This window comes from Chlamydotis macqueenii, chromosome Z (assembly GCF_036417535.1).
Source record: "Chlamydotis macqueenii isolate bChlMac1 chromosome Z, bChlMac1.mat, whole genome shotgun sequence".
Lineage (NCBI taxonomy): Eukaryota > Metazoa > Chordata > Aves > Otidiformes > Otididae > Chlamydotis > Chlamydotis macqueenii.
This window is the reverse complement of record NC_141593.1, coordinates 64,776,685-64,803,526: the sequence shown is the minus strand read 5'-3', so window position 1 is coordinate 64,803,526 and position 26,842 is coordinate 64,776,685. Positions and strand designations below refer to the sequence as shown.

The 26,842-nt window shown below is 35.8% G+C and overlaps 1 protein-coding gene across 1 annotated transcript in view; it reads left to right on the top strand.

Annotated features, from left to right (window-relative positions):
* HSD17B4 (hydroxysteroid 17-beta dehydrogenase 4) overlaps positions 1-25,347 on the top strand; it is a 67,328-nt gene extending 41,981 nt beyond the window's left edge. Inside the window, exons 18-24 of the mRNA XM_086769839.1 lie at positions 6,022-6,091; positions 8,817-8,923; positions 9,242-9,328; positions 11,722-11,811; positions 14,108-14,246; positions 22,940-23,067; positions 24,916-25,347. Coding sequence (XP_086625965.1) covers positions 6,022-6,091; positions 8,817-8,923; positions 9,242-9,328; positions 11,722-11,811; positions 14,108-14,246; positions 22,940-23,067; positions 24,916-25,005 — 711 coding nt within the window. The 3' untranslated portion in view covers positions 25,006-25,347. The remainder of the gene's footprint in view (positions 1-6,021; positions 6,092-8,816; positions 8,924-9,241; positions 9,329-11,721; positions 11,812-14,107; positions 14,247-22,939; positions 23,068-24,915) is intronic.
* Positions 25,348-26,842: the final 1,495 nt, after the last annotated feature.

Sequence of the window (26,842 nt, the reverse complement as noted above, 5' to 3'; positions counted from 1 at the left end):
GAAAGAGGGGAAAATAATTGGCACCTGCCATGTTTCAAGTGGTATTATCAGCATCCTATGACTAAGACTGCAGGAGTGTCCTTCCCTTCCTGAGTCATTCTCGGTGCTGCAGTTCTTTTGCTCATACTGCTGTCCTCTAGCTACCTGAATTTAGTTTTTCACTGTGTCAACTTCAGCTAAAACTGCAGTTCTTAATGTAACTGAAAACAATTGTGAAGACAATTATGCACAAATCTAGTTTCTTGTAAAATAGTGGACTTTGCAGTAAAAACTCATTAAAAAGATACCTTGGAAGGAAAGAGGTTGATGGGAAACATTTAACAGTCTAATGAATTATTAAACTAAAACTTACTGTAAAGTGCTTTCTGCTTGTTGTTAACAGGTTCTGTACAATAAGTCAATGCTTTACTTGGAGGATGGTGTGATAGGACCCTTGCAAGCTTCTGTGTAATCGGGCTATGGCTACTTCCCTATGATGGAAAGTCATCTTTTATTCTACACAGATTTCATTTGTGTTTTCGTTTTAAGCATATGTAAATATTTTTCTGTGGTTTTAGATAACATATATGTAGATAGAATAAGTAATTGATAACATATGGGGAAAAAGTTATTTATTTCTAGCTTGGGTTTGTTTCCTTGGAGAAATTTTGTGCTTATTTTAAACAGATTAGAAGAAAAATGCTATAGAAAGGTAAGTGTTCTGAGTTAAGGATGTTTTTCGAATATGCATAATAAAGTCATGTGAGAGAGAAGATGATGAAAACATGTGCATGGATAGGGAAAATATGGTTACAGGAGAAATGAGGGTTTTTTGTGTCCTGCTCTGTACAGATTGTAGTACAGCATTGCCTGGAAACATGTAAATTTAAATTAACTTCAGAGAATAGCACAAGAGAGCCTCCTGAGAGCCTCAGGTGATTTTTTTTTTTTTTTATTCTGTTTGTAGCATAAATAATTTGTATCATGAAAGAGAAAATGAAGTTCTGTGGTAGGTTCACAGATATGGAAAGCATGGCTGAAAAAAAGTTCTTTAACAGCCAAGAATGGTAGAAGCAAAACAAAGGGATCTGAAGCCATGGTGAGGATTTGATAATGCTTTCCTAATTTGTCTAGAGATTTCAGTATGCAGAGATGATACTCTCAGAACTCTTGAAATTGTATAGTAAATGAGCATTTGCAATAGTAATTATTTTAAAACTTTGTTACATGTTATGATGGTAATTTCAAGATTTATACACCACCCCCGCACCACCCTGTGTGTTTATTCCTGTTGAGAAAATCAGAATATAGTTTTCTAATCATGGCAGTTTTGAAAAGTTGTTGAGAGCTTGTATTATACTAGAATTTTGTGTGGTAAGATGATAAAAGAAGAAAAGGTACAAGCCTGGCAGTCATTTTGTTTAAACAAGATGCTCTTCATTGCCAAGAGTTTGTTTCCTCCCATTATATGTGCATGTCTTAGTAAAGCGTATAAAAATTTTTATTCTGTTTGAAGTTCCCCAAACCGAAGTCGCTTTTTTTTTGTTTCAGAGGGGACACTGTTAAATGCAAGGCTTCTTGTACATTTGCCATGCTACTGAAAATGGCTAATGACCTGTGAAGCCTGTGCCAGAATATATAAGTTGATTTTAAATTTGAAATATGTGGTAGGGATAAACAGTGAAGACATGAATAATGTGTGGTGAGGAAGGAGAAAAGATGTTGTGCTGTTTCATATTCATTGTACCTATTCCTGTTTGTAGCTGTGTATGTGAAGGTGTTTTAATTGAACATTTTAGTAATACTTACTGTTGAGGGAGTCAAAGATATGTAGGGAATAAGGTAGTGTTTGGATAGTCCAGACCACTGAGAGCATGTAATTGCAAATGTAAGGTAGTCCGTCCAGGAAACCATACTTATTTCTTAATTTCAGTCTTGTTAGAAAATAGAATCATGTGTGATCCAGATTTCCACAAAATATGTTTAGGCATTGGAAACTATTATGAGCAACTTAAGCTATTTTGTTTATTTTCCACCTACACCTACTTGGAAAAAAATAGTTGGTTATGTGGAGAAACAATAAACCCTTTTATCTTTGTATGTATTGGTTTCTACCAATTCCTCTTTCTTAATATCTCTCCTTACCCTTACAGAGATAACTAATTAAAGAGGATATGGCAAATGGGGATCTCAGACAGTCAAAGGGTAGCTGCTTAATTTTAACTACAGTGAATTATTTAAGTACAGTGCTAAATTTGAGCCCTTGAAGCATCAGCACTGCCAGTTTAACTGGAAACATTCATTGTTCTTATTTCAATGAGCTCCAATTTGCATTGTATAGATGAGATTTGTGGCTGTTTTTCTTCAAGAGATTACTTGACTGCTTGTATTTACTTAAATAAGCTGCTAGGTAAATTATACGTACATATGTGTACACACATATATCTACATGTATACATACATAAGGATGTACCTGGTAAAATAAGCTCTTGGGCAGAGCTCTTTTTCCCCTCAGTTAAAAGGGAAAATATATGGATAGTTGACTTCCTTTTTCCTTAGCTTAACCACTGACCTTTATTGCAGTCTGCAGGCAAGACTGAAAAATTGGCATAGACAGGTTGGATATCGCCTTTTCTTTGTGGTCTGGCAGAACTCCTAAATTGTTAGGAAATGAGACTTGACAGTTTGTGTTATTAATTGGAGAACAATCCAACCATATTATGAGTAACTTCAATCTAGTGCCCCGCATCGATTGACTCTTGTCATTCTCCAAGGATGCATCACTTCTTTGTTTTTTGGGGTTTTTTTAATTAATTTTTTTAATGCTATCACTCAGGACTTCAGGAAATGTCATTATTTGAGGAATATATAAAGTAGAACCAACAAGGCTTTAAAACAACTATATTCTCACATGGAGTGTAATTTATATAATGAAGTAATACCAAAGACTGTGGTAAATGAAGTTTGTTGGCAGACCCTACTTGGCTGCACTGAATCTGAAATAACCTGCTGTTTAACTGTTTTATTCAGTTCAGCCTATGTGTTGTCTAGCTGTGACTAGTGCCACTGTAGTTGAAATTTGAGCTTAAAACAGAAATTTGTCTCTTTTAATAATACATAAATATAATTTTCCAGTGATACAACTGAATGTTATTTACTTTTAATTAAAATTTATTAAAGCTCCTTCGTTAAAATAGCCTCCTGCCATCTTTTGTAAAAATTCAAATTAATGGAATAATGAAAATGAGACCATAGAATTTTAATTTAGTTAAAAAGTAATTTTATTATTTAATTATTTCACATCTGGCAATTTTTATTTTCTAGTTCTCAAGACTGGCGATTTGCTGTTAGATTTGAGACTCTCTTGAAAGAAAACTTCAGTCATGAAGGATGATCCTCTACTTTGTAGATGTCTATCAAGAGTAACTCTCTTTAAATTGTCAGGTTTTTTTTCTTTTAAAAAAGGAACTAAGGGTCTTTTCCTCACTAAAAATCTCTTTCATAGTGTTATAACTTTGATATTGGTGGTATTAAGGCCTGAGACAGGTCTTAGCAAAGAAGCTAGTGGCACATCTAGCTCATCTCTACCTTTTGACAGTGGAAACAGAGTTTTAACAACTGCTCAGGGGAAGAGTGGGTGCAAGTGAAGACACAGTGAGTCAGAATAGCAGCATGTGTGTCTTCTGCTCTGAACCCCTGCTGCTATGAGTTTTTTTATGTGTGCAAAAGGGAGTGCAGTGGCACTCTTAGTTCCCCATTTTTCTTCAATTTGTGTGAGAATTGAGATAAGAGAGAATGGTAAATGAAGGGAGCAGGTGCCTCCGTGGATGGTAATTGTTAGCCCATTTCCAGCTGTCTCTTCCCACTCATCGCTTCACTCCAGCTGCCTTAGTGGTGTAGTGGAGTGTCAGTTTTTATACTACCTGAGTTTGCTTTCATGTTCCACCCCGCAACCAGGCACCCTCAACCAACCTCAGCTATGTGTTTCACCACACACTTCTTGGGTGGCCCCTATAGCATGGCCTTTGTGGCACAGGATCACTTGGCAGTCCATTTGGTTTGCTCTTTTGGACTTGATTTGGCTCGTAGATTGCTAACTGAAGAGTCCTGGCACTGGAGGATACTGCCTTCAGAAGATCATGACTTTATTCTTCTCACCAAGTGAGATACTGTAGCTATTTCTAGTTCTTGGTGATGCTGTAAGATTAATTTCAGGTTACTTATTCCTTCAGCAAAGGATTTACCCTCTCCTTTGTCCATTTTGGAAGGTAAAACTCGGACCCATCTGAACTGTAGTCTTACATTACTAGGAAATTTCCACTCTTGACTACTTTTCTAAGAATTTATAGGATCAATTAGAAGATAATTTTTAAAAAAAAGTTTTAATAAATATATGTTTTGGGAGAAAGTAGAATTACAGTTAAAAATTTCAGATCCAGTGATACTTAGTGATACATCTTTGTTTTCAAAAGGAAGACTGTTTCAAAAAGAGTAAACAACAATGTAAGCAGCCATGAAGAAGTATTAGCTTAGTTCTTGCATTTCTAAGATTTGAGTGCTTAAGCTGTGCTGCAGTTTAGGATTTTATTCTTGCTGGTTTTAGTGCATATTTCCAACTCTCACACACAAAAGCAGTCACCGGCTCTTCTACATTCCACCATAACTGAGATACAAAACATTTGCTGTATTAGTGAAGGCTACCAGAACAAGTAAGAGAGAATTAGAGCTTAATGTGAAAGCTGTATATACTTGAAGAAATTGACCTGAATATTATATCAGAAAATATACTTCCTTTGGGGAATCTTTCTTCTTTTGTCTTCCTTTTGAAAAATCTGTTAGCTTCTTTCCTGCTGACAGAATTCAGTGCAGTTTACTATCATTTGGATAAACACATACGATTTTTCACAATCCTAGTCTAAAATGCTGGGAGAAGATGTTTAGTGATAAGGGGTTCCAAAGGCCAATAATGTGCTCAATTAAAATTTAGAAGCTCTTTTCAATTAAATTCATGTTCCATTTTTATATGTATATATCATATATATATATATATCATATACTACTAAATTCTTGAAATCTGTACTGATTTTCTCTGTACTTTTGGGAGTGTCGTACTAGAGAGTACTCCACAAATAATTTAGTCAATTTCAATGGAATGTGATGACCTGGGAATAAGTTTTTAGTTCAGAAAGAAGCACAAGTTGGTCTTGTATTGTGGACTGCTGGCTGCTGTACATGTACAGTAAATACAAGATTTGGTAATGAAAACGCCTAGGCCACACAGAGACAGAAAACTGAAGTGCGGTGGCCATATTCTGTATAATTTCTCAGGTTTTTTTCACATTCATAGTATATCAATAGGCTAAATCTGTGTTTCTCTACTGTTTGCTAGTGAAAGAGAATATTTAATGTGAAGCAAAAGTCTTCTAGAAAACTTGGCATGTTACTTTGGGGTTTTGTTTGTTTGTTTTTAATATTGAGACCAGCTATGCCTGAAGCTACTAAGAGTTTATCCCAATTAGTCAATCATGTTACTCTTAGAAGGATAAAAAACTTTCTGATCACTGTAAGATGAATCAAATGTTGAAAAAGCATGTTAGAGTGTGTGTGTGTGTTTAAAAAAAAAGAAGTTTCCATATGTAATTTTTTTTTTTAAATATGGATGAATCTGTCATGGGAGAAGACTCTTTAAAATTACGCTTCAAGCTAAAGAACCTATGAACAAATTCTAGAAAATGCGTTACTTCACTGTTGCCAACTTTTATTGAAGCTGGATCTGTATGTCAGCACAGTAGGTTGTTTTTTCCTCCCATTAAGCAGTTGTATTACTTTATGTATCTTGGCACATTTCCTTGGAGCTTTGGCAGTTTGTCTGCACAATAACATTTAATTTCTGTTTTACCTGCTTTTTGTAGAATATGCTATCTAAGGACTAGTCAAATAGATTGTGATAAGTTGGTTAATTTGTCATAAGTTTTTGAGTGGCTTCTGTTCATTTCTGCCAAACACAGCTAGCCTCCCATTTTTTTTTCTCTGTTTCTGCAGGCTGCCTTATATCGGCTAAGTGGGGACTGGAATCCTTTACATGTTGATCCAAGTTTTGCTGCTCTCGGAGGTGAGCTGAGGGTTGCCATTGTATTAATATTTGGATGAAGTATGATGTAAATTTATTTTTAATCTTTTTTTTCACTTAGTCTGTACATCTTTAACAAGCTGGGAAAAACAGTGCTTTTTAAATAGCTGTTCTCAGAGTCACCATTAGATGTCTTCAAAGTTCTGTGTGGAGCTTCATTTTAAAGCATTGCTTCTTGTAGCTAGGAATGTGGAATGATGCTTGACTCGACCTGCCTCCTATTTTCCTTTTAGAGCTTATTTGTTGCCACTGTCCCATCTTTACAGACTCTGCTTCATAAGCAAAAACCCTTCTGTTTTGTATAATTATGTCTAAATTTGTATTAATAAATAGTGATAATCAAATACCAAAGTCCATAAAGAGATTTCCTCGGTTTATTAGACTGTTCTGTTTTGTTTGTTCAGCTGATTCTGGATAAATATTTGGATGGAATCACCCAATTACTCTTGAAGATGATGGATACATGATTATAATTGAAACCCTTGTGTTTAATATAATGATCATAATCCTATAAAAACCTTACAAAAGAAGAGGAGTAGAAATCTTCTGCCTGCTCACACAAAGAGCACTGGGTCGTAGACACAGTGAAAAATGAAATTAACTCTGTAGATGAGAGAGTCTCTTTGAGCAGAAAACTGCCACATTGGATTTTGGAAATGTGGCAGTCTCCTGCTTAAATACCTACACTGAATGTAAGTTCAAACAAAGAAGAAAATTACTATAGAGATACTCCACAAACATTTTTCCTGGTTATACAAAAGCTTTTTTCTTTGGGCATATTCACACACCTTCTTGCCTTTAATCTCTGTAAATGTTCTCTTTGACCGGCTCTCACCAGTGTGCGCTGGAAGCAAGCATTCAGCCTAATGTACTCAGGTCGTTCCAGGATTGTTGTTAAGCCTTTCTGTGGGTAGTGTTTCAGAGATGTACTACATGAAAACACCTGTTTATATTCTTATGCCTTTATTCCTGTAGCTTGTGAGTATTTCCGATGTATTAGAAAGTGAAAGCAACATTTACTTTATTTTCATTTCAGTCTACATAAAAAGTAACTTGATTGCTTCGTGAATTTTTCTTTGAGTATGCATTATTTTTATAAAGAAGGTACTGGGAAGAATAGGACCATATATATTTGTTTCAGAGTTTTGAAAATAGTGATGGTTTTGGTTCTTGCATGGTGAATTAAGCTAAGCTTTTAAAGAGGTAAATGTCACCGTAACATGCTGTGTGGCGGATACTGAATACTGATATTGTTACAATAATGCCAGTAATGTCTTTTAAGACTGCATTGTATCTTTGTGCTTTCAGAAATATTCTGTGCATAGTGTACAAAAAAGAGTGCTATTAAAGGTGTGCATATTCAAATATTTTACAGGAAAGAAATGGCAGAATGATCAGAGTGGAGTACTTAGAGCAAGAACACAGACTCGTGTTCCTTTTAGCCTGTCCTTCTGTCACATCTCCTCTACTAATCTAACAAGTCAAAATTCCTGTTTCTCATCCTTACTCCTGCTAGTCTTGTCTTCCCTTTGGGCCATGTCTCATCCCATCTTTCCTAGCATTGAGTCCTAGAGACTTTTTTGTCTGTACCTTGAAAGTGGTTTCTTCTTCTTCTGCATCTTCTGATTGTCTACATGCCAGACTTTCTGCTGTCTCCTCTTTTTTGTTTCTTTGGTTTTGCTTTTGCTTTTTTCTTCCAGCTGTTGTCCCTTGGCACAACATTTCATATGCATAAATGCTATGAGGAATGGTTTAGACCTCAGGAAAAACAGACTCTGGCAGGTGAGAGTGGCAGATGAGTTCCAGGCAAAGTGGTTTCAGAGCCAAAACTGGACAGACCTGTCTCAAATCCATGGGCTGTTGCAAATGTGATCAATTACTGTTCACATGCTGTCAGGTCAGAGCAACCTGTTAAGGGATCAGAACATACTCAATAGAAGCAGCTCCTTTAGAACTTAACCGTTGCACTTTAGCAAATCTCAGGCCAATTTTCAAAGGTTTATTTTGCCAGACTGTGACATGACTGGAAAAGTACTCAGAGCTCATACAAAAATGATCCTCTACCAGACTTCAGTTCCTGCTCCAAAGTCTAGAAGTGTGAGGAAACGTGACCAAAAATGACAGTATAAACAAAACACTGCCATTTTTTTTCCCTCTTTTTGTTAGATGTGTTCAAAATGCCTGAAATCTTTTCAAGGTTTTTTCCACTTCTAAGTAAAAAAAAGTTAATCCTGAAGTGTGCATTATCTTTGAAGACTTTTGGCAATCATGAACAGGAATGAAAAATAGGAAGCATTGAATAATCTTGGTATCACCACATTTTAATCATTACAATACCTCTTAATATGCATACTTCCATGTAACTGTGTGTCTGTTGTGCCTATGCACGTATACTAGAACAGCCAATCTCCTTATTTTTTTTTATTTTGTCACCTCTACAGACAGAGACTAATTCTACTTATGAGCCTTACATAGTATAGGCAGTGTTGGAGTGCGAGTTCTCAGTAAGCACTTTCCTTTGCCTCAAAGTAGAGGAAATAATAATAAATGGTAACAGACACTTTTTCAGTGATGTAAATCAGGTTAAAAAGAAAAAGGATTAAGAACATTATTGGAGGAAAATACTATTAATAAAATATAAATAATTGTAGAAGCAACATGCAAACTCCTAATATTACGAATGCTAAAATGTTACTTTTTGAAATAGGATTTAAGAAGCCGATACTTCATGGACTGTGCTCCTTTGGGTTTGCTGCTAGGAACGTTTTGAAGCAGTTTGCAAATAATGATGTGAACAGATTTAAGGCGATCAAGGTCTGTATGCTCATTCATGGCAGTTAATTTTCTTGATTTTTCTGGTTTTGGTGCCAAAAAAAAAAAATTGTTTAGGATGGGAAAAGGCTTTTGCACAGTCTTAACTGCCACAGTTGCTTTTACTTATTGCTGCATGCATTTTAATGCCTCTGTCTAGAATGTTGACTTAAATATTTAGGCTTTCTACATTGCTAGTTGACTGATTTTTCTCTTAGCTTTTTCTCGTTTCAGTAGAGCCTATCCTTTTAAGCTTTGCGTGTACATCATGCACATAGGGCACACCTGTTCACACTGTCACTTTTTTACTTTCTTTTTTAGGTTCGCTTTGCAAAACCAGTGTTCCCAGGACAAACTTTGCAAACAGAAATGTGGAAGGAAGGAAATAGAATCCATTTTCAGACTAAGGTCAGAACACAGTCACCATTGTGGGCTTTAGACAAAGAGTAGGGAAGCAAAGAAAGTGGCTCATCAAGCACACCATTGAAGAAGGTTTTGAAAAGAAATTAAGTGAATAGAATGAAATATTCTTACTTATTTTATGGTGTCACTAAGATTCCGATAAAAATGCTATTATACTCATAGGATTCAATACAGTCTTTACATTAAATAATATGAGAATTCATTTAATTGTATAGCATTTTCTGTGTTTGTCATTCTCAGGTCTGTATATTTTGTTTGTGTTTTCTGTAGTTAATCATAACCTTATGTATGCATCTTTTTAAACATTTGTTTATCTTAAATAAACTCCTGATAGTTAGTTTATGCAGGTAAACTTCTACAAATCTAGCTTAAATTGAGTTAAATTTAAGCTGTGTCTACACAGAACAGCTTACTTAAAAATGGAAGTTTCATAGCAGTTGGACATAGTAACTACAATAAAACAGAGTTTACACTTTTATAAATCCAGTTTTTGCATTATTCTGTTTTCTTTGGCATTGCTGTTAGCGTGTTCTGTAGGTATCCTGTAATGGGCTCTTACACTTGGTAGGATAATTACTGGAAGCTAAGGGTAAAATCCTCCATGTAGTGGGGAAAAGTAAATTCTAATCGCTTCTGTGGTAGCATCCTATGACACTACTACTTTCTTAAACTATGATTTACTACTGGTATTTGTCAATATGTGTTGGCTTATGCAGATGTAATTTACATTGCTTTGGCAGGCCAGTGTTTTGCGACCCCATCTCTGTAAAAATGTAGGCAGCTGTTGATTAGTGAGTACAGCAGCAGTGATAGCTGCAGGGAGGATTGGGCAGGCAAAATCAAATGAGGAGAGTCATTGTAAAGCATAGGATTGCTGGTTCCACAGGAATACAGCTTTGTGGAATAAACATTGACTAAAGGAGGTAAATTTTGTTTGCAGACCTGATGAGTGTTAGCAGCTATAGAATTTCAGAATGATAACATCGAGGCTACTATGTACAAACTTTCCATCCCTGGTTACTAGTAGTAAAGAAGACAGTTCAGTGCCTCAAATGAGATTTGGAGAGTACTGTATTGGAGATGGCGCAGCTATATTTAAAAGGTACTGCCACCCAGTCCTTACAGAATTTCTAGACTTCATGTATTTACTTTTGAGGATTTGCATGTACAGTGTAAATTAGCAGAATTAGTGATATGCTTCCAAGCCCTTTGGAATTTGTAAACAGAGTGGGATATTTTGTTGTGTTTAAAGGCTGGATTTGTTATTACATTTGGTTTAGTCATTGTTAATCTGTAGAGTTTGGGTGGATTTTGATACAGGGTTTTTTTTCACAAATGTGGAGTAACTTATTTTGGAGAGAAATTACAATGTTTAACAAGATTATAGAAAACCACCTTGGTTCTACAGTTACATATTGTCCAAAATTCTATTTCTTACTGCACGTTGTATTAGTCTGAAGTAAAACGATCTTTCTACTTGTAATAAACTCTGTTTAAATCAAACTAAAAGTAGACATACAACTTTGATATGCTGGTTTAAATCCATTTTCAGCATTGTCTGTAGTGCAGTGGCAGCAGGTGACAAGCTGTTAGGCATTATTTCACTAATTGCTATTATGTAGTCTTTCTGTATTAATTTCACCTGTGCAATGAGTTAGGATGTGATCCTGGATGTTCCTCCACTTTGGCTATTTATCATGTAACTCTGTCTATGCATTGTCAGTGAATTGTTTTGCTATCTTCTGTTCGCTGCCGTAAGTCAGAATGGTTTGTCAGACTCCTTAAGCAGACAATGCCAAAATAAAAACACATTTTCTTCTCCGACTTAACTATTTCAAAAAACTAAACCAGAAGGGAATTCAAGTATTTTTCATCTTTTTCTTCTTGTAATCTTTCTGGTTTTACAGTGCTTTAAAACATTGCAGTGTAAGGCACTTGGAGATAGTGGAACTGTTTGGATGAAGTCTTGGCAACTGCGTATCTACCTCAAGGAAAAACATTTTAGAACAGTGTCTTTCTCAGAATTATTTCTGAAGTGACATTAAAGTAATCTATAACACTGGAGATAAATTTTCAGATAAATAAGACTTTTCTATGACTTTGTGAACAGAAAACCAGCAATGTGTTTTGGTATAATTTCTCAAGAAGCAAATAATTATTTTGTTTGAAGAGCTGTTTGCAAAACATAGTATACTAACTTGCCTCAAGAGTACAATGTATTTATCAGGTGGTTTTTTTTTTTTCACTCTGAAGCTCTTATGTTTCCTCTTTTCTTCATCTCTGATTTTAAAATGTAAGGAAGACTCCTTGGTTGCCTTTCTGTTGTGACTTTTTGCAAGTATGTTGCCCCTTTAATATAACTTTTTCCCCCACCACAGGTCAAAGAGACTGGAGAAGTTGCTATCGCAGGGGGCTATGTGGATATAGTACCAGGCTTGGATAAGCCTTCTGCTCAGAAGCCTCTGAAGGTAAGGGGAAGTGATATAAGTCTTAACTTGCAAAGCAGCAAATTAGGCTTTATTTTTGTGAAAACCATGGGAAAAATCCTTAGATCACTTACCAGTTTTATTTTTGCAGTATTTAGATGAGTATATGAGTTCAGAGAAGTGAACACATAGTTGTTTAAGACACAGAAGTTTATGGATCAGTTTGAGGGGAAAAGTACAGACACTTTGAGATACACAGGATGGCTGATGTAGTTTGAAGTGCTCGATGCCAGTTGAACCATTATGATAAGTATCGCACTGTATGTTACAAAACAAGTGAGGCATGCATCAATGGGGGCTGGAAGTTTTGAGCACTTGCATAACCTAAGATTGAAATCAGTACCTGTAATTTGGGCCTGTACCTATAAAATGAGCACTTTGTTTTTATTTTGTAGATGTTGAAGATCAAACTCAATGTAACTTGTAAAAGTATGTGATTTTTCTTTCTCAGTTTTTTCCTGGGTGAAGTGGCAGGAAGGCATTAGAAGAGCAGAAAAAATGAAAATGAGATAGTATACTCATAGAAGAGAATTAGTTTGGTCATTGAATCGTAGAAAAGAAAGACAGTTTTGTCATTGAATCATTTTGAAAGAAGGCTCTGATGGCTGTTTGTGTGTGTGGTTAGGCCTAACACACCATAAGCACTTTATACTGTATATATGTATATAAAAAATCCTCTGCATGCATTCATTAAGTCTTGGATACTGGACTTGTCACAAAAGACAGAATCCAACATGCAATGCTGAGGGTGTCCTGGGTTCTTGATGTGGTCTAAAAGACATGGGTGCACAGTGCATTGCCTTAATGGACTATATCTTTTTTTTTCCCCATTGATTCTTGCCTGCAAATGTTGAAACTTTAGTGCGTGGAAGTTTATGAAATACTGAAGTAGTGACCTTCATATAAAGCCTGTGATATATTCCTGGAACCTGTTTCGTTTTCCTGGTTGTGTTCAGTCCTCTGACATTCTGAACTGTTACCAAGTCTGCATTTAAAGTTCAAACATCTAAGCATTAGAACTTTTCAGTGAAATAGTTATAGACATTTTTTTAACATGTGCAGAATATTTTTTTTTCTTTAAGCTTGCTTGGAGAAATTAAGGTGCTTTGGCAGACATTTACTGACAGAGGCAGTCATCCACCAGGGGAAACTAGCCAGAGTAAGTGAAGATTGGCAAATTTAGATGTCATCGAGAACTCTTATATAACAGAAAATGTTGGGCCTAACCAAAGAGGTGACAAGATAGCAGTGTGAGGAGTATTGCATTCTGCTGTACAGAAAAGTACAGAAGAACTAAAGCTATGAGAGCTTCTTTGCTCCAGTACCACTTAGATGAAAAATGTCACTGGAGGAGCTTCTTAAAGTGTAGCATTTTATCCAGTACAAATATTTGTTGAAGAAAGACAACTAAAGGCTTGCAAAATAGTAAGTGTTTGAAAATTTGAAAATATAAGTGTAGCTAATCCCATGCTTAAATGATAAACACATTGTGTCTGCACTGGAGTTCCGACTGTGTTCATAGCGCCATATGTTTTGAACATCTTCCGTGCCAAGTTGACACGGCCCGAGTCGGGCCCAGTTGGCTGCCTGGCGAGAGGCCAGAGGGTGAGACCTGCAAGGCCCATGAGGCCTGCGCCTCCCCCTCTGCACCTCTGCCCCCGCTCAGCTTCTTCACATCTTCTCTCCTCTTTTTTTTTTTCTGTTTTCCCATTCTTAAATACGTTATCGCAGAGGCGTTATCACAGGACATTCTGCTACCAATCGGCTCGGCCTTGGCCAGCAGTGGGTCCACCCTAGGCCTGTCCAAGTCCCCTGAACAAAGAGGAGCGACTTCTAGCAGTTTCCTAGAGAAGCTACCACCTTAGGCCCCCCCTCAGTAACAAAACCACCACAACTGGGAAAAACATTTTTGTGTTCTAAAACCTAACGTGCTGTCCACCTTGGAAAAAGAGGCAATGGTTATCCTCCAAAGGGAATAAAGGGCAATTTAGAAGCCCTTAGAGCCCAAATTACAAAACATAGCTTAAATTGCAGTGATAAATGACAAAAGCTGCAAAAGCAAGGTTTGAAATAATTCTCAAGGAATTGTCCATGAAGCATTTCTGCTTGAATGTACTCTTTAATGCTGACAGTTGCTAGGGGTGATTATTTGTGGTGGAAGAAATCTCAGTTGCATTTAATAATTCTGCAGTAGAGACTTTCCTGATAGACATATTTAGTGCACTTTAAACAGAGTTTCAATTGTAAATTTTTCGTACTCACTCTTTTTTTTTTTAAGACTGCAGGGCTGCAGAGTGATGTTGTGTTTGAAGAAATTGGTCGTCGTGTAAAAGAGATTGGAAATGAATTGGTAAAGAAAGTAAATGCCATATTCCAGTGGGACATCACTAAAGATGGAAAAACAGCAATGCAGTGGAGTAAGTTGTAGCTTTTATATAATCCCTTGATGCATTTTTTAAATGAAGTGAGATTAATTATACTCATTGTAATTAACCGATATATTGAAAATAAGCATAAGGTGGTAGATGAATATTCACTGAGACCTAAAAATCTGAATGCGTGCTGAATACACAAGTGACAAAGAGGTTAGATCAGGTTCCATAATGGCAGCTACTAACCTTTCTAGGAACATACTTCTGTAACTTGCCTATTTAGGTAGGCATGGGCAAACCATTCTCTAGAATTTCAGTACATTTCAATTTACATTTTCCAGAATGGATCACTTAGGAAAGTGCACTTAGGAAAGCAGGCTAAATTAACCTACTAGGAGCTCTGTAATTAGTCTGCTGGTGGTGTACATGCTAACTAATCTAAAACACATAAGTATTTATTTCTACTGCATTGTTCTTCTCACTTCAGTGAAAATATAGCTGAGTTTGTTTCTGTTCAAATTTTCTGAGATCAAGGTTTTATGAAGGTATGATGATGCTGACCTGTCCTTTAAGCTTGGGACTGAGTCTGTGAAGAGAGGCTAAAGCTTGTAACAGCAATGGGTTAAAGGGCAAGTGTTTCCTGGTAAGGTGGGTTATACAACTACGTGAAATGGTCTGATGAGGACAAAACTACATCCTCAAAAAACTTATCTTCTTAAATTCTTTTGTGCTCAGTTTCTAAGGACATGTGTATTTGCAAAAAAAAAGCAGTCTAATTTTAGTAATTGGATATATTTCATTGTCTTTGTAATTATTCAGGTTTTTTTTTGCTGAGGTGTCCTACATGGTTTATTAGTAGAATGTAAAGGTTTTCCAAAAGCATAAACCATAGTCATGCTGTAACTTCCAGGCCTTTACTTTTTTTTGTGGAGAAATGCAAGTCTTGGGGTCAAGTCTGTCACTTAAGCTGCTCCATTTTGATTGGTCTCAATGGTTGGATCCAGTCAGAACAGTTTTGGGGGAGATACAGATGAGGTGGGCTGCCGTTTGACAGACTGACGGGAGAGACTGTCGTGCTGGTAGTTCAGATAAGGTCTGCATTGTGCTTTGTCCCATAGACTGTGACTTTTAAAAATTATTGGTAAGTCTTTGCAATTTCTGTTCTCCATAAGTGGTTATTGTGTTCAAGAAACTGCTCTTTCTTTTACAGAGCAGTTTAGAAACCTATAATTTCACTTTGCTTTTCCTAATGTTAACCAGCAGACATTCTGAGTAGTAAGGCTGCTGTTAAGTTTCAGGAAAAATACCATACATAAATTGATCAAGATAGTTCTGTTCTACCTGGATTGCCTTTTAACCAATTTTTGAGGGATAAGTGGTTATTTCTACTTGGATAGTAGTTAATCAACATATTGACTATATCTATGTAGATTATGGAGGCTGAGTACCTACACATCAAAATGAGAGGGAGGTAAATACTGCATAATTCAACTCAGATCTGTCTTAAAACTCATTACTGCTCTTGATCGTTCCTACCGTCTGCATTTTTCTACATTTACACTCAGTAATTTAAATGATGGGCATGCTTAGAACCTGGACAGAAGGCTTATGAGGTCTTTCCTGTGTTCTTGCTTACATTTTTAGAAGATGCATGAGGAGCACATAGATTAAACTTCAAAGTACCTAAAGTGGACGCTTGTGTTTGTTAGAGAATCACTCTGTACACTACATCAGTCATATCTATGGTTTCATGTGTAACTAAACGTAATGTAAATGATGGTCCTGTTTATAATAACAACCAGAAAATGATCTTCAAGATGATTTATCATTGTCTTTAATTTTAGAACTGCTTTGTTTGTCACTTAAACTCAGTGTTACGTTATGTTCAAAGAATGGAGGGAGAAATCAATGTAAGAAAAATCTGATGAAAAGTGTTCAAGACATGAATAAAATTTCTCACTTAGGAAGACCTTAAGCTGCAAACTGCAGAGCACAGAACAGGTGCACTTAAAGATATAGGCCTGAGCAGTGGCCTTGCCTGCCTAATGAGACCAAGTTTTCTTAAAGGGGAAACAGGTGGATGTTTTTGCCATTGTATCCAGAGAGAGAGAGAGTACTCCTACTTTGAGTAAATCAAGAGTCAGCCTCTTCTGGTTTTCAGACAAAGCTTGTCCTCTCTTCTTTTTCCTAGTGGAGCAATGGAAGGAAAGTAGTGCCTTCTTACAATACTTATTTCCCTACCTAAAAGGGATTAAATAGACATAACTTTTTTTTGTCCTGTTCCCTCTACTTCTGTTGCAATGAACAGTATCTATAATTGTATATGAATTTGGAATTGCTTAAAGCTGCCTGTGAGATGGAGAGTGGAGGAGGTAATCTTAACGTTTTAAACATTTCCTGTTGCTGACTACTATTAGGAGCTGAAATGAAACATTTCCAAAATCCTGGAAAAGTTACTGCAAATTTTTATGTAGTCTGGTCAGTTCCTTTAAGCTTAGATGTCAAAACAGTGGCTAGTGTTTATGAATTACTGTAGTCTCTGTGATGTAGTAAATACGTAAGGCTAAATATCTGGGTGACAAGAAGGGTGTCTGTAGAAAATGTTGCTTACTTTTTTAATTAGGAATATTACTATGCAAGCAGTCCTTTTTTATATCACTTTTTCAAAGAACCTTGTGTATCATCTGATAGTTTTCTGAATGTTTTTGTGTGTTTTTGAAATCTCAAGTAGTTAAAAGCTGAAAAAAGCAGGAGTTGGTTTGTATTTAAAAAAAATTAGTTTTTTATTAATATAAGTATTACATTATAATATTAAAATTGTTATGTAAACTCACTGGTAGAGCGTTAGTAGTTGTGACAACTGTAGTGCCAACTGTAACAGTTTGTCCTTATGTGGATTAATAGCATATTACTTTTGCTGTCTATTTAACTCTAATAGTAGTTTTCTAATGGCAAGGTGTGTGTGTGTGTGTGTGTATATATATGCTTGACGAAATTTTTATTTTGGGGATTTTTTAAACATTATTATGGTCATTAAAAAACCCCAAACAAACACAAAGCAAAAAAAAAAAATCTTCCAGAGAAAAGCATTCAAGATTTCAGCTTGATTGCTGAAATTGCCAGCTTAGTTCTTTTTGCTTGTATGCATACATTATTATTCAGCTATTGAAAAGCATAATCATGTACTGTCTTTTCTACCAGATGCTAGCATAATTCATTTTGCATGGTGTATGTGGCAGAAGAGAGCAGTTTTGGCTTGGCATTCAAAGGAACACAACTTTCTTGCAGTTAAGATATTGTCGATAACCAGAAAGATTTCTGACAGATCTTTATACAGTCACCACCCAGACTTTTGTAATGCATGTAAATGATCACAGCCAATTTTATTATTGGTTGGGTTGTCTGTGTATGATAATTTTAAAACAGTTTTGTAAATGTTATGCTAAGTTAGAGTATAACAATTTTATTTTGAATTATCTTTCTTTCTTGAAGTAAAATTGCTGGTTTGAGAGTTAGATCATATAACATACATAAATACATAAAGCACATAGGAAAATATGACATTAAAATTAATTTAGAATTTTGTTCCTGTGGATAAATATTGCATACGCCTTCAGTGTAGGGTCAAAATTCCTGACATGTTATCACAGAAACAATTGAAATGTGAAGAGGTAAATTATTTTGGGGGAGTTTTTTGTTTTGTTTTAAGCCTTGAGTTGACACTAATTATTTCATTATCAATTTTGTTTTTAGGCCTCTTTCTGAGCGCCTCCCAGGCCTTTACAGCCAGTGTTTATTGTTCTCTTGGGCTATCTGCTAGGCCTCTTCCCCTTATTAAATTTGTTACGTAGATGTACTGGCTTATCTTTTAATTTTTTGACCTGTCACTTTTGCACAGCTTTGTGCTGTTGTGAAAACTGCAGCAATTGACAGCACTAGAAACAATCAGGGCCCCGCAGCTCATTGCTGTCTTATATTATGGTTGTAGCTTTAGCATTTTCTGCTAATGTCCTTGAGCCTCTTAAGATCTGGGAGAGAAGCAAATGAGAGAAAGCAGCAGTATTAAGGACTGCTCTGAAATTTTCTCATGTTTGCAGTCGTTCTGGTGTTTTCAAAATGTTCGGGAACTAAAAGGTTTGTTTTTTTTTTTAATTTGTATTTGTTTTTAGTATTTTGTTTTAATTGCAACTGTAACCTTTTGATCTCTGTTCTCTGCAGTAAGCCTAGATTTTTGTTTATTAGTTTAAATTAAATGGGATTTGTGAACTTGATATAGCTTTTGTTGTTACAGAGACACTTCTTGATGGTAGCACTAATATTAGTAACACTAGTCTGTTTAATTAGCAATGACCTTTGCTTTTATGTAGCCCTCTGTGGATGGTGTGAAGCCATGGGGAGATGTAGAACCATTGATCTTGCACTCAGGATGTGAAATTTTGGACAGCTCATTCGCTATCTAAACAATGTTGAACTGTAGCCACTGACAACTGATCTTAATTAGTGAAATTTCTTTATAGAAGCAAGCTGTTCTAAGAGGATACTGAAAATACTCTTAAGAAGATAAAGCAGTACAGATTTTGGCAGTATCAAAACCTAAGGAATCCGCTTAGTAGTACTGAAGCTATGTTTTCTTGTTCTTTAACAAAATTATTAATTGAGACCCCCCCCAGCTTTGACTTCTCCAGTTTGCTTCACTACCTAAAGCATGCTTTGCTTTCTCCTGCATATTTATTACTATACTACAATTGCCTTTGTTTTCAATGGTTATAAATTATTTATCTTTTTTTTAGAGGTAAGCTACTTAATTTCAACTTCTCTTTCCACAGAGAAAAAAACCATTACTATGGAGATTTGTTAGCTGGTAGTTAATGGCTCTCTAGAACAGTACTCAGAAGAGCTTACCCATCTGTTGCTCTTCATTATGCTTCTGAAGGCAGAAGATACTTCTGTTCCCTTCCAGTTCTCAGAAGAATAAAACTTTGTGGGAAGACTAGGGGGAGATAGTTATGTGCAATTGATTGTGAACATCTAACAAATTATGGCAAAACTGCGTAATAGTTTATGATGCAATATGACTTCAGACACTGAAGAGTGGGTGAAACTTTGTTCTGTTTGCTTTGGTGTTGAGGCTTGTATTGCAGTTACTTACCCTCTGTAAAGGAGAATAAAACCCAAACCAAACCAAACAAAAAATAATCAGACCCCTTAATATTTCTCTCCTAGAAATTATAAGGCAGTCTTCGAAGGCAAAGCAAAACATGTGCCCCAAATCTTAGGTTTTTAGGCTATTTGGCTACCTGCTATGGAATGTCAATGTCTAGTGGTTTTTGGCCTGTATATGTATGATTTTTTTGACCTTTTTATTATGTCTCTGACTATAGCATCTTATGGATTATAGTTATTCATAGGTATTTAATTACTGTAATATGACATGTATACAAGTAAAAACAAAAATCTGAAGGATAATACTGTTTCATCACTGAAACTATTTGAGTTTGCTTTTCTGCCAGATGCATAATACTAAAATTTTACATATTTAAGAAGCTAGTTGATTTTTAAAAGAGACTTCAGTTTTAAGTTTAATTTGTCTTGCTACACACAGTATTGAGGAGTACCACACCTGTGTTTCAAACTTCTATTTTTGTGTAGAGTGGATCAGCCATGGATGAGAGTAGCTGCATCTGTAGCAGGCACGGCGAGCTACATGTTCTGAGAAACAAAGAACACCAGAGACACCTTAAGGCTACTCATCTGTTACTGCTAGCAGTGGAGCCGCACTAGCAGTGTGTGAGGTAGTTGCCACCTCAGGTGGTCAGCACGGACATAGCTATGCCAGTACCAAGTCATTACCAAGCTGGCTGCTGCAGTCGTAGTGCAGCGCGCAAGCTGCAGTGACGAGACGGTAGCTGTAATCATACAGATGTGTATCCAGGATCTGTATGTGGAAGACGTGTAGGAGCCTTGCATCAAGACCATTTACTGCTGCAGCAAGCAGCTGTGTTATATAGCTTTATCTCATAAAGTTGTATTTTACAAGAAGGCACCCTCTCAGGTCATTTTAGAAAGTAAGGATCTTTGGTTAGAATCTGTTCTGATATTCGGCTCATTTCTTTTATTGCTAGTTTATATTCATTTGTCCATGTGCCAGTGCTGTAGTTTAGTCTCAGTTGTCATCTGAATACTCTAGGCTAGGTGTACATCAGGAGGCAAGAAAAATGATTGTGTATATTTCTAATTCTTTTTTTTTTTTCTCCCCTTGCGAAAAAAAAAGAATGAATAAGTTTTTGGGGTAGTTTTCCGTTCTGTATAAAAAAAAGTGTTTCTTTCCCTCGTTGAAATACCAACATATGGTGTATTTTGGATCACTCTTTCTCCAGTATGATCACCAGAATTCACCCACTAGGGTTTACATATCAAGTTTTGGGATTTAATTTCCTCCAGCTATTTCCTTTGGGGTTTTGGGTGCCTTCCCCCCCGCCACCACCCCCTACTTCCATTAGAGAACATAGAAGAACATACTATTAGATTGATTTTTTTTTTTTTTTTTTTTTTTTTTTTTTTCTTTCTTCCTAGAATGTCTCAGAAGTTTTAGTTTGAGATGGGGTAAGGATTTGATGTGATTAAACATAACAGTTTTGCCCATGGTATTCTGATGATGCAATGTTTACAGGTATATTTGTGCTTTGAGAGCTTACAATTAGTTATAGACATGGATTGGTAAGTGATGCTCTCAAGACTTGGATAGAAAATGGAGAAGGAGAACAGGGATTTTAACAGTGTTATGTATGTACTATATTCAGATTAAAATCTAGGAGGAGTTAGAACTTTCCTGAGTCAGTACACCTTTTTCATTCTAACTTTTTATCATCTAAACTTTACATTACTGAGGCTGATGGATGAGTATTAACGAGATATATCAAAACTGCTTTTCCAGCCGGTGCTTAGTAGGGAAAGAAAAGAGGATCTGTTGTGTCTTGGGAGATGTTATGTCAGGCTTTCAGCGTCTGGATTCCCTTCTGGAACATTCTGGGAAGGGTGGAGACAGCCAAAAAAAATGAATGCATGCGAAATGGAGCATAAGAAGGGAATCATGCTGCTTTTTTATTTCTAAGGTCCAAAAGTAATTTAAAATAAATATTTAAGAACTGTAAGCATCTTAGTAAACCATATGTGTGTTTTTTGAATTTATATGTGGGGCTCGGTGACCAGCGCTGTTTGGCTCAAAGGGAGCTCAGTTTGGCTACATTGGTGTGGTTCATACCATTGCTAGCATTTGAGTAGAGGTACATTTTAAAAGCATATTGACAGTTAAGCTTCGTTAACTGAGTCTGAGGAGCTGGTATCCACTGTGAAACTTGTGTTTCATGATTCACTATATAATTTTTAATTTTTTTTTTTTTTAATAATAGTCTGTGCCTGCAAAACTTATAGGAGCAATGTTTAAAGTCTCACTGATGATGTTAGACTATGTAGTAGCTGTTTTGGATCAAAAAAATTGTTACACAGCTCCTACCCACAAACATAAAAGGTATAGATTGTTCATCTAGTGCTCAGTACTTTTTTTCTTTCTTCTCTTATTGCATCAAGTTAATGATGTCCATTAAACCTGTTCCTGCAATTATAATTCAACTTAAAATCAAGTGGAAAAAAATCAGCCCGTATGTCACTTCTAATTGAGCATCATTGTACACTTAATTCCCCTTCTAGTTTTGTTAAGTGGGTAAATATCACTTAGAACAGATTTCAGAAAATGAAAAACTTAACTCAAACAGACAAAAGCTACTCCCAGTCTGTATAGTTCACCTTACTCTTTCAGAAAAAGTATTTGGAAAATACATATGAGGGAGTTTATGCAGAAATAAGTCTCCATAGTTAGACCAGTATCTTAACTAAGAGAAACCAACTGACAGTATTAGTATTGGCTAGGCAGCCGTGATTCTGTGATTAGAGATGTTGTATCATTATGGGAACATCCACTTGAATAGTGATTTTGTTTTGTGCTTAAAAAACAGGGAAGGACCAAGAGGAAAAGGTGTGAAGGGAAAGACTGGGAATTTGCAAAATCTGAGAATGATTTGGCAGAGCACATCCTGTCAAAATATTCTTCTAAACAAATGACAAAATACCTGATAGCTTTAGCCTTGTAATAGATTATTTTGGCAGGTCATTTGGTATGGGAGAAGAATACTCTGAAGCTCCAGACACTTTGAGGAATTTTTGGCTTTCCAGAAGAGAAAGACAGATATTTGGCAAGGCTTTAAGTGCTCTTTGCATGAAACAGAACAGGCTATATTGCCTGTAGGGCAGAACAGGGAAAATGCAGCAGCATATTTGAATACCACCACATTTGCCTTCTCTGAATATAGGATGCTCTTTCAAAACATCAGAGCTTCATTGCTAACTGTAACATTTCTGCAGTAATTGCACTAATTGATATCTTGTGAATCTTAAATGTTGTTTAAAAATGGTTTTTTGCCCTCTATGCATGAATTTTCAAGTGGCAGTCTTTGTTGTAAACCCCTACCCTCTTAGTACAGGAATAATTTTTTTTTTTCTATTCTAATCTCAATTATTTTCTTTCATTAAAGAAGAAGAATTAAAATCCTTTCATTTTCTAAGTGGCTCTTAGCTCAAGATTTTTGTTTAGATTGGATGCTTCATAATAATATATGAGAAGAGTAGAGTTCTTTAAACTGACAATTTTATTTTTAAATAAAACAATCTTTGCTGCTTCTCAGCAATTGACTTAAAGAATGGCTCTGGAGCAGTGTATCAAGGACCTGCAAGAAGTTCTGCTGATACCACCTTCACTCTGTCAGATGAGGATTTCATGGATGTGGTACAACAAAAGACTAACCCCCAAAAGGTAAAACCTGTGTGTCACAGACATACTCACTTGCATGGGGACATACTGTTTGCCTTAAATAAAGTTCTGGTTCATGACTGTTTGCCTTCCAAAATCTGTAACACTTGGTGTTTTGACAATGCAAACCAGAGTCAGATGAGATATAAGGTGGAATTAAGTGGAAGACGTGATGAGGAATTTATGCCACCTTTATCATCTTGAGATAAAGATACCTTAAATTACATAAAGCCTGGCAGTACAAAGTTGGTTGTTTGTTTGTTTCCTGGCACTTCCTAATATATAATTTGCAAGGTAAAAGTTTGTCAGTTTGGATCATTCAAGTTATTTTGGTTGGTCATCTTGCAGGAAGTTGGTATTTGTTGCCATATTCTGATTTATTGCTACTACTGCAGCAGAGAGAAATCTCAGACAATACATGCATGTAGATCCATTGAAACCGGTCGAAATTCACCCAAACTAGGTAGATTTTTAAGGCAGAGAAAGATTTAGGAAAGGTATATAATCTGAGTCTGCACATGTAGCTTCTTGGAGTAATTAGCTGCTTAAAACTACTGATTTTACTAATGAAAATGCCTTGTGTAAAAAGTAAATTAAACTGTCACAAATTTAATATGTCAGCTTACAGATTAAAGCTTGAGCAAATGAAAACTTTAATTAAGCTTATCATACATCAAACAATTCCTTTTCTTTGATCCCAGGCAGAAGTTTTTGGAAACTTTAGTTGTAGAATTGGAGACTAACGATGATGGCAAATGTTTGTTTTAAGTCCTACATACCACATGAGTAAAATCCTTTGTGACCCTCTGTATATAGCAGCATAAAGCATAAGCAAACAAGATGTTAACATGTAACCTTCAGAATGCTGAAGAACAGAGATTGCAATTCAGGAACATTATCTATTCTTAAGTATTAGTATTTCCTTCGAGTTCCTGTGAAGTTTTTAATCTAAAGAAGCTCAAAGCATCTATTCAAATTATTTTCTGCTGGCTCTCTCTCTTCTTTTTTTGAATGTTTTTCAAGTTAATGGAACTATGCAAAAGCACATTATTTCAGAACTTTCAAAAAGCTTTCAAATTGTAAAGCCACAGTGAAGCAAAACTAATTTAAAAAAAAATACTGAACTAGATTCAAAGAGCTGTATTCCCTGTTTCAAATAGGGACAACCAAAATGTGCTATACTAGCATTTCAGTAAAAACATTGGTTGGTCTATGATTCCCAAACACAATGAAATCTTGTTTAATTCCTGTTTGTTGTAATATGCTATGTATGAAGCCAGTGCTTTTCTTTGGAATATGTGTGTAAATGTATTGTGCAAGTTCCTGTTTGGATTTATTATGAATTTGAGAGAGGAGCTGACCTTTAAATTAGACCTTTAATTTTCATTAAATGGCCTTTTCATTCCATTTTCTCATTTCATATAAGGATATATGGATATCTGTAGCATGCATAGGGGAGGACTGGGAGCTTTATTTTTATGTCCTGATGAAGTTTTGCCATCAGCTTCTGTGAAGAAGTTTGTCTTATATCAGGAGAAGTCCTCTGTGCTATATGTAGAAAATAAATGGAAGCGACTGATGTTGCTTTGTCTTTATCTTTTTTTCCCCTGAGTAATAGACTTAGCCTTACCTGCACTCTAGATTGAAAACGATGATTCTGGATGCTATTAAAATCAAACGTAGGTGGCTTTCTGTTAATAACCAATAACCAATGGGCATTGCACACTGAAAGCTTTCTCCTGATCACTAAATAAGCAGACTTACCTTTAGCTTCTTGTTTGGCTCTAGCAGCTCTTTGGATTGTGAGTGAACAGTTGAATAATTTTTTTTTCCCTCCTCTGCTTTTTGTAGGCATTCTTTTCTGGTAAACTAAAAGTGAAGGGGAACATCATGCTGAGCCAGAAACTGGAAATGATCCTGAAAGATTATGCCAAACTCTGAACTGCTTGATCATCTACCACAGCAATGAAGAACTTTAGAACATAGAAACTTCAATTAGTTCAGAACCAATGATTAAAACATTTACAGGCTACTTAACGTCAACGTACTGATTCATTATACTGCTAATAAACAAGCTGTTTCAATTGCTGTAGACAGAAAATCATGAAATGAACATAACTTAATATTGTCCCTTTTTTGTTTCTCTGCAATGGCTGAGAATCATACTTCTGTCATTGCACACCTTTATCTAAATAAAATGTATGTAGTTCTTAAAGATGCATATATTTCTATATTAATTCTGAGCAAAATTAAACCAATACACCTCTTTGATATCTCCTTCTATGTGTCTGTCAGTCTTCATTTATATTGCCTTATATAGACTGTCTAATTTCTATGCATCTAGCTGGCTTATTATTAAAATTAACATTATTTTTTGTCTTAAGTTCTCATGATCCCATTAAAACAACTGGAAGATGGAAGTCAGTTCCATTTATTTACATCTTGTCATTATGGGTTTTTTTTTCTCTACAGGGAAAAACTCTTGAAGTTTATCTCTGGCCACATTATTGACACAATCATTTTTATGTAAGTCACTCTTATAAATTACATGGAAAGTGGTAAGTATTAATTCTTTAGGGGAAACCTTTTTATCTGAGAGCTATTGCGCTGCACCAAAGGCTGTCACTATAGTGAAATTGTTCTTCATGTAAATTTGTTCTGATAAGGGCCAGCATCATGGCATCAGGGAAAGATATAAGAGCAAATTCCTTGTTTTGTACCTATGACCAGAACTGAGATAGCAACTGCGGCCGTCTTTTTTCCTGAAGAAAGTATACTCTTAATCACTGATCATCACATGAACACCTGGAAATCTTATTTCACCAACGTGACCAACGTTTTGTGTGCTCAGTATGTTTTTTTTCTCATTCAGAGTTGTTCTGCATGGATACCTTTTGAACAATTCAGGCCATGTAAGGCTTGTCAGAATGACAAAATTGTTTTGCTTTATCTTAGAGGATGTAATTTGTTTGTTTGTTTGGGTTTTTTTGTACCAATACTGGGAGGTACATCACTGTCCTGACTGTGAGTAGGCTGTAGCCATTAAAGAGCCTTTTGGGTCTGCAGATGAGTTTAAGGATAAATTCTACATGTTATGATACTGAATCAAATTCTCCATTAATTTATTTCTTCACAGCTGTACTATAAGCCATGCTTTGATTCACACAGAGAAATCTGAATCTGAAGTGTGTCAGATAAATTACATCATGAATAGATGGTAAACAGAACGAGTATGATGTTCACCACCTCAGAGAGGCCATCCAGTAGAAATAACTGGAGATGTCCTTTAAGCACTTAACACTTACCGTTTTCACAGCAGTCATTTCCATATAGAAGAAGGACCTCATAATTGCCTGTCCTGCACAGCTTCTATTTATCAGGCAACTTTGTGACAAATAGATAAGTGCCTTCTATTACTTTATCTTAAGAAATTGTATGAGAAAGACAGATTCATTGCAGCTGTGTATATTTATGCATGCACATGCTACACCAAAAAAACCTTGTTTTTCTACATAGATCTTTCCTGTCTATAAATCTATATATAATGCCATAAAAATATGTGCATTAATAAAAAAGGAACTGTGAGGAACTAACTCTGAGTTTGGGAAAGCAATTACCACCACATCCATTTAAGTATACAGTATTTACTGTAGGTCACATGGCCTTGAAAATTCAGAAGGTACTCTTGTGTTGATTTCTATCCTGCGTAGTTTCAGTCGGACACAAAGTCCATGTGCTTCAGTTGTATCCCCAATACTGGCCTTAATTAAAAACACAG